Genomic DNA, 15961 nt, shown 5'->3' on the forward strand with positions numbered 1-15961 from the left:
TCCACTATTGGGAATATACACCAAAGAGACCAAAACTGACATCCAAGAAGTTATATGCACACCCATGTTTATCATGGCTTTGTTAACAACAGGAAGGAGTTGGAAACAACCTAAGTGCCCATCAAGAAATGAATGAATAGAGAAGCTGTGCTATATTCACACAATGGAATACTACGCTGCATTGAAAAACAAGGAAGTCATGCAATATAATTCAAAATGGGTGACCCTGGAGGACAATATGCTGAGTAGTATCTCAGTCACAAAATGACAAATACTGCATGGTGCCACTGTTGTAAAACAGAACTAATATCAGGGTTGGGGAGAGACCGAGAAAGATGGGTTCAATAATGTATACTGCATTGAAACAGATGAGGGAGAAAACTGTTTAAGAGGGATATGTTATTAGGTATTTTTGTCATGACAGGAGTGCAGAGCTAAGGCTGTATAGTAGAGTGGACCTGGGGGAGGGTTTGTAAAACAATGAAAGAATTTTTCTTTTCTTTTTCCAACAGGGAAGTGTACTAGTGGGGAGGGTTGGGAGGGGAGAGAAGTGCAACAATGAATGAATGGAAATCCTAAGTCTCTGTAAATAATTCATTGAAATTAATAATAAATTTAAAAAAAAAGAAATATACCAACACAATGACTGCAATGGTGGGCATGAGTATGGAAATCATGAACAGGACAGAGCAAGGTTCCCATCTGTTTTTCACAGTCACTAGGAGTTGTCAATGGAAGTGCGCCAAACAATAACAATAACAATAACAGCTATTAGAAAAAATTACCACAACTTGGTGATTTCAAGCAGCACAAATGTATTCTCTCACCTTTCAAAGTCTGAAAGTCTGAGATTCATTTTCCTAAATTGAAATCAAGGTGCTGGGAAGCCCACAACCCCACTGGAAGCTCTAGGCGAGAATCTTCCCTTACCTCGTTTGGCTTCTGGTGGCTGCCAAGCCACATCACTCCAGCCTCTCTCCTCATTCTCACAGTGCTGTTTCCTCTTCTGTGTGTTTGACATGGTTCTACCATCACAGAGATAACCCATCCAGTCTAGAATAAACTACTTTCCCCCCCTCTTGGCCTCTTCTAAAAGCATGTATATAGGCAGACAGGCAATATGAATAGGTGTTAACAGAAATAAGAATTACAGAAAGTAGAGAAAGTAAAAATACATTGTAGATATTCTAAGTAATTTTAAGCAAAATGTGTATAAAAAGAGTTTTCTTTGTATACATCTACTCAGATCACAGTAAAATAAAATTGCTTTGGAAAAAAAAATCATTTAGGGCCCACCCAAATCCTCTAAGATAATCACCTCATTTCAACAATTATTGACTTAATTATATAAGCAATAACCAGATAAGGTTGTTGGGTGTTTTGTTTTTTTTTTATTTGTTTTGTTTTTGCAAAAAAGTAACACTCATAGGTTTCTAAGATTAGGAAATAGACATATCTTTGGAAGCCATTACACCACCTCAATTTGACAGCACTCAACAACATCAAGCTTACAGAGATTAAAGTCCAATTGAGTACCAATATTTGAAAGTATTTGAGAGGGGTTCTACCTCATTGTAAATTGTAACAGGCATGAAGGGTGAGTTCTGGGAAGTGGGTGGAAGGTGATCCTAAAAGCAAAGCTAAGAAAAGAACAAGGATTAGGCAACATGAATGTCAGTGAGCTCCCAGGCTCATCAAGTTTTTTAAAAAATAATTTCTTTTTGTTGCTGTTGAAAATATGCACAGCAAAACATTTACTAATTCAATAATTTCTACAGGGATAACTCAGTAACATTCATTGCATTCTTCAAATTGTATCATTTTTTCTTTCCCTACTTTTCAGAATCATTTCTCCACTGTGAACGTGAGCTAAATGGCTCCAAGTTTCCTGTCTAACCTTTTGAGTTGTGATGTCAGTTTGTTCCCCTTAGATAGTTCATTAAACAATAGGCTGGCCAATTTTATTTATTTATTTTTTAATGTACATTTGGAAGTTGAAGATTTAAAGTTTATTCTTTCAAAGTTTACCTGTCTCCTGCTTGGAAGATCTTTGTATGCCCCATGGTATTCACGCCTAGTTTAAAGATTATGATTTTACAGACAACAAATTGACAAGTTGTTGAGATCTATGTGGAAAGTTACAACAGACCAGACCCATAAACTAACATACAACGGAGGAAAAAATGTTTTGAAACTTTTGACTTGGTTCCACTACTACAGAGACAGTCAGTCTAGTCTAAAATGAGCCAACTTTCTCAGCCAAGAAACACGAAAACTTCTCATGCATGGAATGTCATCGCCTGGGAAATGAAAAAAAAAAAGGAAATGTGTTCTTTGGCAGCATTTAGAGATGCCTGTTTTCACACCTGCACCTAAACCCACAGGCAGTTCCAATTTTTCAAGTGAACTGATGAGAAAGCTCCCTTCATGGAAGTGATGTTATGCTTAGATCACAAGAAAGTAGTTCCTTGCATAGTTTACATCTGGTTTGGATTTATGTTTTATCAATGAATGCAAGATGGGCTGGGGGATTTCCCTAAATACACTTTTAAAACCCCAGAAGCCTATAAAGTTTGAAAGAGGTTGAAGCATTTTTTATATAACCAAATTCTCCAATAATTAGGATTTAAATGGGGAAGTCTTTCAAGTGAAAAAAATGCAAATTAATTACTATGAGTGTTTATAAGTTTCATATGTCACATAATATGACTGTTTACAATTACAAGTAAAAGTTTCTCTCAATGGGTAGAAGCAGTTTATAACCATGCTGCTACAATTACCATGTTTACTCATAATGCCTATTTGTCTGGTAGGAAAGACTTATAGTAAATAAAATATAATATCGAAGGTGTTAAAGAATATCATAAATATGTTTTATAAGTATTAAATAGTAATTACTAGTTACTACTACTCTTTAATACTCTTAATTCAAGTATTTGTGAAATTAAGAGTTATGCAAAGTGTTTCACTATGTTTTAAGGTTAGTTTTATTTTGACGTTAAGGTGTTGATTTTTAGAATTTGTAACCAAGGAAGTGATGCTGGGGTGGTGGGTATGTGGATTAAAGAAACTAAGGTGCCATGGTGAAAAATATACATACTTTTATGTAAATTTTAGAAATTTGAGTTTAGCTCTGTTACAAACTAACCACATTTATTTCATTCAGCTCTTAATGGTAAGAGGAATATAATATTTCTCTATAGCCCCAGTCACTGTCAGTTTAAAGTTTAAGATGCTCGTGACCCAGGTCAAGGTATTTTTAATTGCTTCCTATGCATCTGCTGGATTGACAAAAGCACAAACAAGTGTACTTGGAGGAAGTTCTATAAGAGCAGGGAGCATACCACAGTCAAGGACTTTGTTCTATGTCCTTTGGGCATGCTGTCAAGAGGAGAAAGATGCCATTCTGACAAAGGTCAAGGGTTAGAGAAAGAGAGTACAACCTTTACTGAGGTAGGCAGACACAGAGACTTTAACTATGGGCTCAAGCATGAGTACGAGCCTGAGCCTGATGATCTCACAAGACGGGACAGGGTTCAGATCTGTTGTTCACAGAGTCGCTCTGAGTTGTAGTCAACATTATGGCCCCAAACAACATAGTACCTGGGGTAGTATGCTTTGCTAATGATAGATAGATTGATGCGCTTTGTTAGAAAGATTTGTCTGAAAATCTAACCGCTGAAACCCTTAAGAAACACAATTGTATTTTGACATATATGTGGTCATCATCATTTGGAATTGATTAGACAAAATGGGAAACAATCTCAAGGGAGTATTATGGAAAGATAAAGAGTGGAATGTGCAAAATATGCAAATGAAAGATCTCATAGAACAGTAGGAAGACTAAGTTTGTTATAAAATATTGCAAATGGTAAAGGAGAGGTTCAATAAAAAATATTAATAGATTACATCAAAGTTTACTTCATACTTGATTTTCCTCTCTTTTTTTCACAGGGGACCCTCACAATTCACTCTTTGTTCCAGATTGTTGTTATGCATATGAAGTCTAATAATATGATAATATAGTTTTGGATGGTACTTCCCCTCATCTGTTCTAATGCAGTGTTCATTATCTATCCACTCTTTTCCCATTCTCTCCCCAACTCCCCTATGTCTGTCTTATTTTATAACAGCAGTGCCATGCAGTATTTGTTCTTTTGTGACTGAGATACGTCACTCAGCACCTTTGATTTGACATTTAAGGTTCAGTGCTGTGAAGTTCTTAATGCCATCTCTGATCCTGGTAAAGGAGGAGAAATTCTGGGAATTTGAGCTAGCTAACTTTGTTTCTAGTGGTGTAATTCATAGAGAATTGTGCTGTTAATCCAAATGTCCTGCTTCTCTGGTGGTTTGAATCCCCAAGCTGTTCCTCAGGAGAAAGACAGTCAGTGTCTTCCCATCTCCAGCCTCCAACCTACTGGAGCTCAAGAACAGACTCAAGGGCAATGAGTTGGAGAGAGTTAGCTTAAGAAGCCCTGGTAATGTCATGTGTTACATGTTAGTCCACTAGCCAAAAGGTCAGTAGTTTGAATTTACCACTCGCTGTCTGTGAGAAAGGTAGGTAAACACTTCCTGTAAAGATTTGCAGCTCTAAAAAAACAGATGCAATGGCATCATGAAGCAACTCGATGGCAGTAAGTTGGTTTTCTTCCACCCCACCCCCCTTTCTGGTCTAGCTAGCTCTCTGGGAAGTCTCATTACGTACAAATACAAAACTTCCTGGCAAATTTTTGTTTTCCCTGAGCAAAGGAATCCAATAGATCTTGAGCTTTCCTTTTCAGCGAAGTGGTCCAAGATTTCCATATTCTTTTCCTGTAAGACAAACTGCAAATCTGCACTGAGTGAGAGTGAGTAATGTGGAATTCCCTGTTTTCAAGCTCTTTTGTTTAGATTAGGAAGAAAATTGTTTCTTGGATTTCAAATAAAGAAAAATAAAGTAGGAATGGCCTTTCAACAGTGACTCACAATCTCTCCCCATGGAAAGCACTAAAGAAGGAACTTGCCCCCAAACACAAAGACCTGGTTTTAAGATCATGGACAACTCCCATACGACTGAACACCAATTTCTTAAAGGGCCTAGCTTTGCGGATTATGACCAATTGATTCAAGATTCCCACTTAAATATTGGCAGCCAAAGGCACTCTGGGTAATTTTTGAATGCTATGTGGACATGATTTTAGAAAAGGGATAAAAGGTGTGTGAAACCCTGTGACTGGTGCCTGATTTTTGAAGCCTGATTTTATTTTTTCCTTTTGTGGTTAACAAAGCAGAAATTTTGTTTGGCACAGAAAGAAATAATGTCTCAATTTTTGTCCAAACCTGATACAGAAGTCTTTTCTCATGAATTGCTTAGTCTAAGATTCTATGACCCTGGACTTTCAAGCTTAAACTCTGGGCTGGTTTGCATGTGAATTAAATTGCTTTAGCAGCATTTCTAACTTGGACCCACTAGATGCCAGGAACATCCTATCCCCTGGCTATGGCAATCTGAACTGTTTTCAGACATTGTCAAATCACCATGAGGTTGAGAGAAATAACATTGCTTGAGAACCATTATGTTAGTTTCTTTGGGGATTCAATTTAGTCCTCCCAAAAGACATGTTGAGCTCTTAACCCTTATGTTGTAAATGGAACTCTATTAGGAGATGCAATTGGTTTGATTATCAATCAGTTCATAGTGGAGTAAGATGGTCATAATACTAATATGATTGTGCCTTATAAGAGAGAATTTACACAGACATAGCGAGATAGAGGAATACTATATATTACATGATACTGTAGGTGCAAGCTAAGGAATGCGCAGAGCTGCCAGAAGCTAGGTGAGAAGCATGCAACAGATTTTCCCTCAAAGCCTCAGAAGAAATTAACATGGCAGGCCCTTGATCTTGGACTCTCAGGCTTCAGAGCCGTAAGACATACTCCTGTTATTACAAAACACTCAGTGTGTTGTATTATGCTACAGCAGCCCTAAAAAACAAACACATTCCCTGTATCAACCTTTCTTACCATCACCTCCGTCTCCCTTCTTCTCCTAAACTTCCATCCTGTTCTTGAATTTCTTCCTAATGCCAGTCCAGGGAGTTCTGGAGGCTAGCTTTGTAGGAAGTTGCACTCTAAATCAAGGCCTTTAAATTCATGAGCAACTCCTCAGGAAAAAGAAGAGCCCACTCCTCTCATGTCATTTACAGTCTCAGAAACCCAGTGCAGAATCTGCTGTAAGTTGATTTCCTATAATGAATTTTGAGTAAGTGGCAGTCTTAATTAACATCAATTTATGTGTTTTAGAAAACATTTATTCATATATTATCAATTGTTGATGCTATTGTTGACTGCTTTTGAGCTGGTTTCAATTCATAATAACTCTATGGGATAAAACTGAACTACCCCAGAGGGTTTCTAAGGTGTAGTCTTTATAGGATCAGATCAGTAGGTCTTCTCTCCCCAAGGAGTGACTAGTAGGTTTGAACCAGCAATGTTTGGTTAACAGTCAAATGCTTAACAATTGTGCTTTAGGTCTCCGTAAAGCCTCATTACTTAATCTATTTGTCCATCCACCAACAATTTACTGAACCTTCACTATGAACCAGGTACTGGTCATAAGAGAATAAAGGGACACATCACGTTACAGGTGATGCAATAGAGTTATGCTTGTCTCTGTCAGTTAACCACTGACGGGAGGACAGCTGTTGTCTCTGTAGGAGCTGTTGCCAAGAAATCTTCATTTTAGATAGAACAACTGAAAACATTAGAATTAGTGGAGACTGTTCATGTAGTGGATGGATCTAGGATGCCATCTGAGAATCCAAACAGAATGATGTATTTAGTGGCAATAACTCCTGAAGTGCAAATCTCTCTATAATAGTCTTTATTTTACATCTCCTTTAGTTAGAAGTATAGTTCAAGACTTCTCATCTGAGATTCTAGCCAATTAACCACAGTCTGGACGCTTTCTATGTAAAATTAGGGGAGTCTCTCCAGTGAAACCTGAGTCTCACCACAATCAGCTTCTAGCAACAGCACTTCTTTCTCTGATTCTATCTCTCCTGGGTCAATTCCAGAAAGCTGGAGCTCCCAGAGAACTTTCAGTAAGGTTTCTAGATCTGGAGGACATGCCAGTGGAAGTCAATCTGCATGACAATTCAGTGTTTGAGTTGATTGCCCCACCAACAAGTGGCAAATCTTTCACAAATGCTAACATGCCATTTTATACTCTGATATGATCTTTTAGAAGGCCAAAAGTGGACTCTCATTTTTCCTACTGGGCTCAGAAACAATCATCTAATTTCCTTGTAGTCTGTTATACAAACTGTGGCTGGGAAGCTAGTACAAATTATCCTGAGACAATTCATATTAGTCATCAATATTCTTCTCCAAATGACAATGTAATTGAAAAAACAGACCTATAGCCTACATTAGATATCAGCCCAAATACTTGTACCCTCTGATCACCACAGGGGAGATGGGGCTCGTTTTCACGCATCAACTGAAAAATTCAAGTGGTATACAGACCCATAGCCTGCAGTTCGTGCCATTTCAGACTCTTCTGCCTGTCTGTCACGGCAGGGAGGACGAGGATCATTGTCACAATTATCTTCGTCTGAAAAGTCTCCACAGTCATTGTCACCATTACACTGGAGCTTGAGATTTATGCACCTTCCTGCAATCAAAATCAGGAAAGTGACTATGTTCATCTAGGTCAAACTTTTTCTCTTTCTGAAATAGAACTGAAGATGACCATAAAAAAAAAAAAACACACAGGAATTATTTGGACAAAATATATAAATGGCAGAACCATTCACACTTCGCAGTACAATCTACAAAAGGATTGGCTAATCTTGCCAATAAATTGAAGAGCTCTAGCGGTAGAAATAGACCTCTTTTCTGATAAGATAAAAGAATCTTCTCCCATCAGAAGAGGAAGGTGGCCTCCCTCAACCTGGTGAAATGAAGGACACACTTTGGGACAACAGCAGCAGCGATGGCTGAAGTGGAGAATTGATGTGAGATAGGACCTGGGAGACACAGTGGCAGAAGAGGCTAATAGTCTCAGGACTGAAAACATTGTTGGAGAATTGGAGGAGGAAAGCCAATACTGGCAGGATTGAGAACTTGGAAATGCAGTGAGGCTCAAGGCTGAGATGCCTGCATGCGTTATTTTGGGAGCTGTCTTGACTATAGTCTGTTATTAATCTGTATTATAAACTTTTAGCTTCTCCAATATGGTTCTTTGTGATCTCTGAACTATCACATTGAATTTTGGACCCAGAAAAAGAATAAGATTGGTGTTGAGATGAGTAGAAAGAGATATAGGATCTGGGGGACATGTTTGATCTCATGGAAATTGGTTTTGTATTATTGATGCTTGTGGGCGGGGTAGCTTCTCTTGTGAAGTTGTTAAAGGTCAGCTATGGTGTTCCCTACATGGTCCTTGCTCTTTTTCACAAAACACATTTATTCCTTTTCACTCTTCTGTGAAAAAACAAAAACCAAAAAAACAACCAAAAACTCAGGATGATCAAGTTGATGGTAAAGATTACCTGTGTCACATCGAAAGCCACTCCTACAGTCATCCTCAGCTTCTTCACAGGGCCCAGCAGGTGAACAGTGCTGGCGGTCTCCCACTGAATTATGGCAGGCTTCCCCGTTGAATTGTCCGAAGGCCTCGATGCTCCTTGAGCGGAACTGCACAAAACCAGCTGTAAAGGTTAGAGATTCTAACACTGGAAAAGGGAATATGATCTATTGCTACGTCCATATGAGGAAAAAAAAAAAAGACTCGACGGTTCTACAATGGTGGAGAGATAGTTAGTCACTAATTGAGTTTAACCTGATGCTGCTGAGCAGATTGTTATTCATGGTGATCCCACATGTGTCGGAGGAGAGCTGGGTTCCACAGTGCTTTCAGAGGTTGTAATCCTATAAAGTGGAGTCCTGGTGACACGATGGTTAAGCATTTGGCTACCACTTCGAAGACTGGCAATTTGAATCCACCTTGTCCTGTAATCTGCTATGATAAAGATTATTGTTGAATGTCAGCAAGTTCTAACGGACCCTCTAGAGAGTGTTCAGAGCCAGTTCAGTACAGAGGAGGAGATTGCTGGATTCAAACCGTGTGCCTTTAGGATTGTAGTGCAGCTTCTTACCACTAGGCCACTAGAACTGTAAAGATTAACTTTTATCTCCCCAATACCAAACTCACTGCTGTCAAGATGGTTCCAATCCATAACGACCCTCATTCAATTTTCAAAGATGTAAAGCTTTACAAGAAAAACTACTTGCCTTTCTTCCGTGGGGTAGCTGGTGGATTCTAATTGGCCACCTGTTGGTTAGCAATGTGATACAAGGTTCCTTCAAGGTCACAGCCCAAAGCTCTTTCTATTCTTTTCTGCTGACAGGATACTTTAAATTTGGCTTCATCTGAAATTTTCTTTCCCCCTTTTCCTTTTTATTCGTTTTCACTTTAAAACTTTCAAATGGCCTTTTGTTCACGGAGTTGCTATGAGTTGTACTCAACTCAACTTGAGGGCACCTAACAACAACAGCAACAACCACCACCTTTTACTAGCTTGGCTTCTGTTTTATTACCTTTATAAATCTTTTCCACTTGGTTGCTAAACAAACAAACAAATGGTCAAGAAAAACCTTGAGACAGTGAATTTGATGGTGACTAACAACAATCTTAGGGAGCTCTGGTAGCTTGTTGCACAGGGAGCTACACTGCTAATCTAAAAGGCAGCATCTCTCTGCTGCTTCAAATTTACCAGTGCCTCCATCACAGAAAGAGGGGTCTATTTCCTCCCATGTGATTTATAGCCTCAGAAACCCCCCGGACAGTCAGCTTTGAGTGGGTTCTAACTTGAGAGCAATGAATTGAATTGTTAAGTTGAACAAACATTTTTAGGAGTAGATTGTCCAGCCTCTCCTTCACTGTCCTCCTAGGTGAATTCTACACAGTATCTGTCCGTTGTCATTGTTGTTGTTATGTGCCCTCAAGTCGTAAGATAGTCATAGAGACCCTATGAATGAAAGTCCTCGACCCTTGTGTGCATGACTTTCATTCTTTCTCCAGGTTCACAGGGTTTCCAGGAGCAAGCTGTTTACGGAAGTGGATGCCACTCCTGCTTCCAAGCTTGTTTCAACCGAGGAGAGTCACCAAACACTGGGTAAACGTTATCACATTTGACACATCAGTGTCACAGGGTTCAGTTTCACGGCGACCACAATTTATCTGTGTACAGCAAGTGGACACACCAGGGCTATACCACCTAGAAGACTGTTTGAACAAAAACAATGAAAAACAGGCGATTGGCACAGGATAGAGCAGGGTTTAGGGCTGTTGTACATAGGGTCGCTATGAGTCGTAAACGACTCGACGGCACATAACAACAACAACAACAGGGCCGCGCATTAGAGTCACCCACCTGGAGCCTTTCTTACCTGCCTCTCCCTAAGAAGCCAGAGGCCACATGCATCTGACACTAAGTCTCCCATCTGTCCTTTAGTTACGGAAATATTTTATTCAGCATAATGTCTTCCAGGGTTATCATGTTGTGTAATGTTTTACAAGTTCATTGTTTTTCAGTGTTATGTAATATTCCACTGTGTGAATGTACCATAATTTTCCTATCCATTCATTTGTGGGTGAGTACTTGAGTTACTTCCATCTCTTTGCAACTGTGAATAATAAAGCAATAAACATGGGTTGTGCATACATTCATCCAAGTCGTGGCTCTGTAGCTTTTAAGATGTCTTCCCAGTAGTGGAATTGCTGTGTCAAATGATGAATTTTGAATGCTAATTTTTGGTTAAAAGATATGTGCAAATTGTTTGCATGGGATCGCTCTAAGTCAGAGATATTGTTGTTGTGTATGGTTGAGATAGAATGGACCCATAACTGAGCTTCCAGCAGGTTTTCAGAGGAAAGAAATCACATGGGAGGAGGTTGCCTATCTTTATCCTATGGAACAGCTGGTGGATTCAAACCCTGTCCTTTGTGTGAGCAGCACAATTCCTAACCACTAAGCCCCCAGAGCTCCCATAAGTCCAAGACAATATGCTAACAATTAACAACAATCACAGTAAACACTACTGTATTTCACATTCCATGTTTTGTGATCATCTTACATAAGAACTCATTTCTCTTGAAATTCATATATTCAGATTTATCTATAAGGTGAATCATGCACATATAGTTATTTCTTTCTCTTTCTGAATTTGGAGCTTAAATTAGATGGCTCACTGTATTCCAGTTGCTTTTCTGTGGCAGAAATGCTGTTTCCACAATGCAGTTGCTACTTGGAGAGGTCAGAGAGAAGAGAGATAGGAACTTACCTGTTGTTTGAGGCAAGGGTAACACTGTGACCATTCACTCCAGGGGCTCATTCTGCAGTCTACAGGAGATGGAGTCCCATTCTCTTGTACTGGCTCCAAAGCATAACTAAAGGAATAGAACACATCCATTTATAATGACAATTTCTTGTTAACTATTTAAAGGAAATCTTTAAAAATCAGCTTAATTTATTTACTATGTTTCCCTTTCAGAGACATCTCTGGTGTCCTTAAGCGAAAGGAGTTGTCTGCCAACTTGGAGGCATTTGTTTCAAATCCACCAGCTGCTCCATAGTAGAATGATGGTCAGTCTTCTTCCACGAGAGTTAGAGCCTCTGAAAACCCTCTGGAGTGTCACCTATGAGTTGGTTCTGACTCCATGGATATGACTTAACTTGGACTTTCTCTTTCCAAATTCTAGTGCTTCTCCTGTTACTGTATCTCTCAGTTGATATGATATTTAGTTGCCTAATGTTTTGTATTTTCAACTAGTCTTTTTCAGTTCTTGTGCTATAGTTATTTAACATTCAACAAACAGCAATAGTAATGGTGATGAGGAAAACTGGCAAGAGACCCATTAGGCATTTTACATGGGTTTATATTTCCAACAGGATTATGAACTCATTGAAGCTAGAGATCGTTCTGTGTCTTTGCATTTCCCAAACTGGCAAAGTTTGGAGCTGTCCAATCATCTTTCAAATTTAAGCCAGCCATCCTCGCCTTTTTTGTGAAAACAACAATAACAAAAACAAAACAACCATCCAGTTGTTGCTAACTCCAGGTCATGCAGACTCCATATGTGTGGGAATAATATTGTGCTTCATAGTCATTTTAATGGCTTAGCGGTAAGAAGTTACAATGCCAACCAGAAGGCATGTGGTTCAAGCACACCAACTGCTCCATGGGAGAACGATGGGTAAGTCCTCCTGTGCAATTTACTGTCTCTGAAAACCTGCTGGAGGGTCAGCTATAAGTCATTTTGATGTTGTTATTAGGTGCTGTCTAGTCGAGCATGACTCATTACGACCTTATGAAAAGTGTGTCTGAATTCCATCCAATCTTGTGCCATCATCAAAATTCCTAACACACTATAGCCAATTGCGGCAGTCACAGTGTCAATCCACCTGGTTGAGGGCCTTCCTCTCCTTCACTATTTTCACAGCTTTCCAAGCATAATGTCCTTCTCCAAGGAATAGCCCCTCCTAGCTACATGCCCAAAGTATGTGAGGTGAAGCCTCATCATTCTTGCCCCCAAAGAGCACTCCTCCAACTGCACCCTTCTAAGACATAGTTGTATGTTCTTTTGGTAGCTCATGGGATGTTCAGTGCTATTGTCCAATACCACAGCTCAACAGCATCAATTCTTCTGTCATCCCTATTCATTGTCCAGCTCTCATATGCATAGCAAGTGATTGGAAAGACCATGGCCTGAATCAGACACATCTTTCTCCTCAAACTGACATTATTACCCCTCAATAATTTGACAAAGTCCGTACTGCAGACTTTCCCAGTGCACTATGTTTCCTCATTTCCTTACTTTTGGTACCAACAGTATTAATTGTGGGTTCAAAAAAGATGAAGTTGTTGATGGTTTAAATCTCTTCTCTATCCATCGTGATATTGCCTAACAGTCCAGTAGTAAGAATACTTGTTTTCTTGACACTGAGATGCAATCCATATTGAAGACTGCATGCCTTGATCTTCGGCAGCAAGTGCTGCAAGTCCTCCTCCTTCTCAGTAAGCAGTTGTGTCATTTGCATAATGCAGGTTATAATGCAGGTTATTGATGAGTCTCCTTCCAAACCTGATGCCACATTCCTCTTCATAGAGTCAAGATTCTTGGATGATTTGTTCAGTATACAGATTGAATAAGTATAGAGAGAGGACACAGCCCCGATGCACTCCCTTCCTAATTTTAAACCATGCAGGGTTTCTTTGCTCTGTTTGCACATTAGCCTCCTGGCCCATGTGTAGGTTTTGCATGAACACAATTAAGTGCTCTGGAACTCCCATTCTTCTCAATCTCAGCCACAATTTCTTATGAGCCACACAATCAAATGCCTTTGTATAGTCAATAAAGCACAAGGAAACATTTTGCTAGTATTTTCTACCTTCAGCCAGGATCCATCTGACATCACCAATGATATCTCTGGTGCCATGGCTTCTTCTAAATCCTGCTTGTACTTCTGGAACTTTCCTATCTATGTACTGTTCTGTTTTTGAATAATGTTCAGCAGTGTTTTGCTTACATGTGATATTAATAATGTTGTTATATTAATTTTGGATGTGGCAGTACATAACAACAGCAGCAATAATTTTAGAAGCGAATAACCAGTACTTTTTTCCAGGATGACTCTAGGTAGACTTGAACCACCAATTTTCTGGTTATCCTATTTGCTAGGGACTCCTCCTACCATACTGCCAATTTGCCATCCTATAATAACTTGTGTGTTGCTGTGATGCTGGAAATTATCGCATGAGTATTTCAAGTAAGTCACACATGGTGACTTGACGTACTTCCTGGAAAAGATCAAAGACTACAGCTTTCACTATGGGTTACATCTCAACATTAAGGAAACAAAATCCTCACACTTAGACAAGTAGTTGTATTTTGTTTATATGTGATACTAATGATAATAGTTTCCACGTTCTTGAAAAAATTTGTTGCAGAAGATCAAACATTGCAGTCCTGAATACAGATTGCATCTCAATGTCAAGAAAACAAAAATTTTCACCAGTAGACTAAGGCAACATCACATTAGATGGAGAAAACATTGAAATTGTCAATGATTTCATTTTACTTGGATCCACTGTCAGGATGGCACCAGCAGTGAGGAGATCAGGAGTTGTATTTCACTGGGAAAGTCTGCAGTCAGGGACCTCTCCAAATTACTAAGCAGCGAAGATATTAGTTTGAGGACTACGGTGTACTTGACGCAGATTTTGCAATTGCTTGTTATGCTGCCGAGGGCTGGAAAATGAATAAGGATGATGGAAAAAGAACTGATACCTTTGAACCGTGGTGTTGAAAAAAAGTACTGGGTGTTTCATGGACTGCCAAAAGAAAACAAACAGCTATGTCTTGGAGAATGTGGGGCCAGAGTCCTACCTGGAGGCCAGGATGGCTAAGCTTTCTCTCACATATGCTGGGCATGTTGCTAGGAAAGGCTATTTCTTGAAGGAGGACATCATGCTTGGAAAGCTGTAAGGATGTGAAGGAGAGGAAGACTCTCAATCAGGTGCACTGATACTGTGCCTGCAGCAATAGGCTTGAGTGTGTCAGAGATTGCGAGGTTGGCACAGGACATGACAGATATGTTGTTCATAAGGTCACTATGAGTCATACTTGATGGTACCTAACAACAACAACAGGCCAGTAGGCAATAGCATGACAGATGGAGAAAAGAATGAAGTTGTAGTTTCATTTTACTTGGATCCACAATCAAATAGTACGGTAGAAACAGTCAAGAAGTTGAAAGATGCATTGAGCAAATCTGCTGTTAAGAACTACTTTAATGTTCTAAAGATCAAGGATGTCTGTCTGCTTAAAGACTATGGTATACATGACTCAGATCATGATACTTTCATGTGAAAATTGGATAATTAATAAGAAGATCAGAGAAGAGCTGATGGCTCTGAATCGCAGTGTTGGAGAAGAGTACACCACAGATTGCCAAAAGAACAAATAGAGCAAGCAGGGGTGCTCCTTAGAGACAAAGATAGTGACACTTTGTCTCACATACTTTGGTCATGTTGTTAGAAGGGGCTAGTAATTTGAAAGAGAGATTATGTTGGGAAAAGTAGAGGGTCAGTGAAATAAAGAAAGATACTTAATGAGATGAATTGTCATAGTGACTGGAACAGTGGGTAGAGATTGTGAGGACTGAGCAGGAGACGCACAGTTTCCAATCTACTGTTCAAAGAGTCATTCACTATTTATAGTAGTCAACTAAATGGCACCTAAAAGCAAAATTAGACTCTCACCAAGTACCTAGTAAATTATGGTTTGCCATCAGTGTCTCTAACATGTCCTGAACTGAGTACCCTTACTGTGAGTAAACAACTCACTTCTTTTTGAGTTTTAACATCATGGATTGATACTTACAGGCCCCTGTTCTTTCCTAGATTTGATAGACTGCAGAACTTGTCTGGCTTTGAACTGTTCTTTGCTTCCTGGTTCAATATTTGGGCCCCTTCTGGCCCTTCTAGCTTCATCCTATGATAATTTTACCTTTCATTGGCAGATTTTTAAAAATGAGGCAATCAAACACACATCAACAAACTTTCCACTTCCATGTGTCTAAAATGGCATCTATCATTGATTTAGGAAACTAAGAAAGAAAGAAAAAAAGATAAAGAGAAAAAAACAACCCACAAACAAAAAACTATTTATAAAATCTAGGGAATTAGGAAAAAAGAAAAAAATAAGTCAAAGGAACCTGTTTACACACACCCACATATTCTAGCATTCTAGTTTACATGCATTTAGTTTTGTCTACCTAATAAGTAAAATCTTACCGAAGATAATCCAAAACTAGCTGAAAGAGTAGAGTGACAGAGAACTGCCAACAGTTCAGGCTAGATTTAAAAGAGGTGGTGACATCAGGGATAACATTACTTATGTTGATGAATC

General features: G+C 39.1%; 1 protein-coding gene across 1 annotated transcript in view; it reads right to left on the reverse strand.

The window, feature by feature from the left end:
* The window catches only part of C9 (complement component 9), a 93851-nt gene that overhangs the window by 43577 nt on the left and 34313 nt on the right, over positions 1–15961 (reverse strand). Inside the window, exons 2-4 of the mRNA XM_006889580.1 lie at positions 11332–11437; positions 8538–8682; positions 7510–7657 (exon numbers count right to left, since the gene is read on the reverse strand). Coding sequence (XP_006889642.1) covers positions 7510–7657; positions 8538–8682; positions 11332–11437 — 399 coding nt within the window. The remainder of the gene's footprint in view (positions 1–7509; positions 7658–8537; positions 8683–11331; positions 11438–15961) is intronic.

The sequence above is a fragment of the Elephantulus edwardii genome, unplaced genomic scaffold (assembly GCF_000299155.1).
Source record: "Elephantulus edwardii isolate Elephantulus edwardi_28Jun2011 unplaced genomic scaffold, EleEdw1.0 scaffold00079, whole genome shotgun sequence".
Classification (NCBI taxonomy): Eukaryota; Metazoa; Chordata; class Mammalia; order Macroscelidea; family Macroscelididae; genus Elephantulus; species Elephantulus edwardii.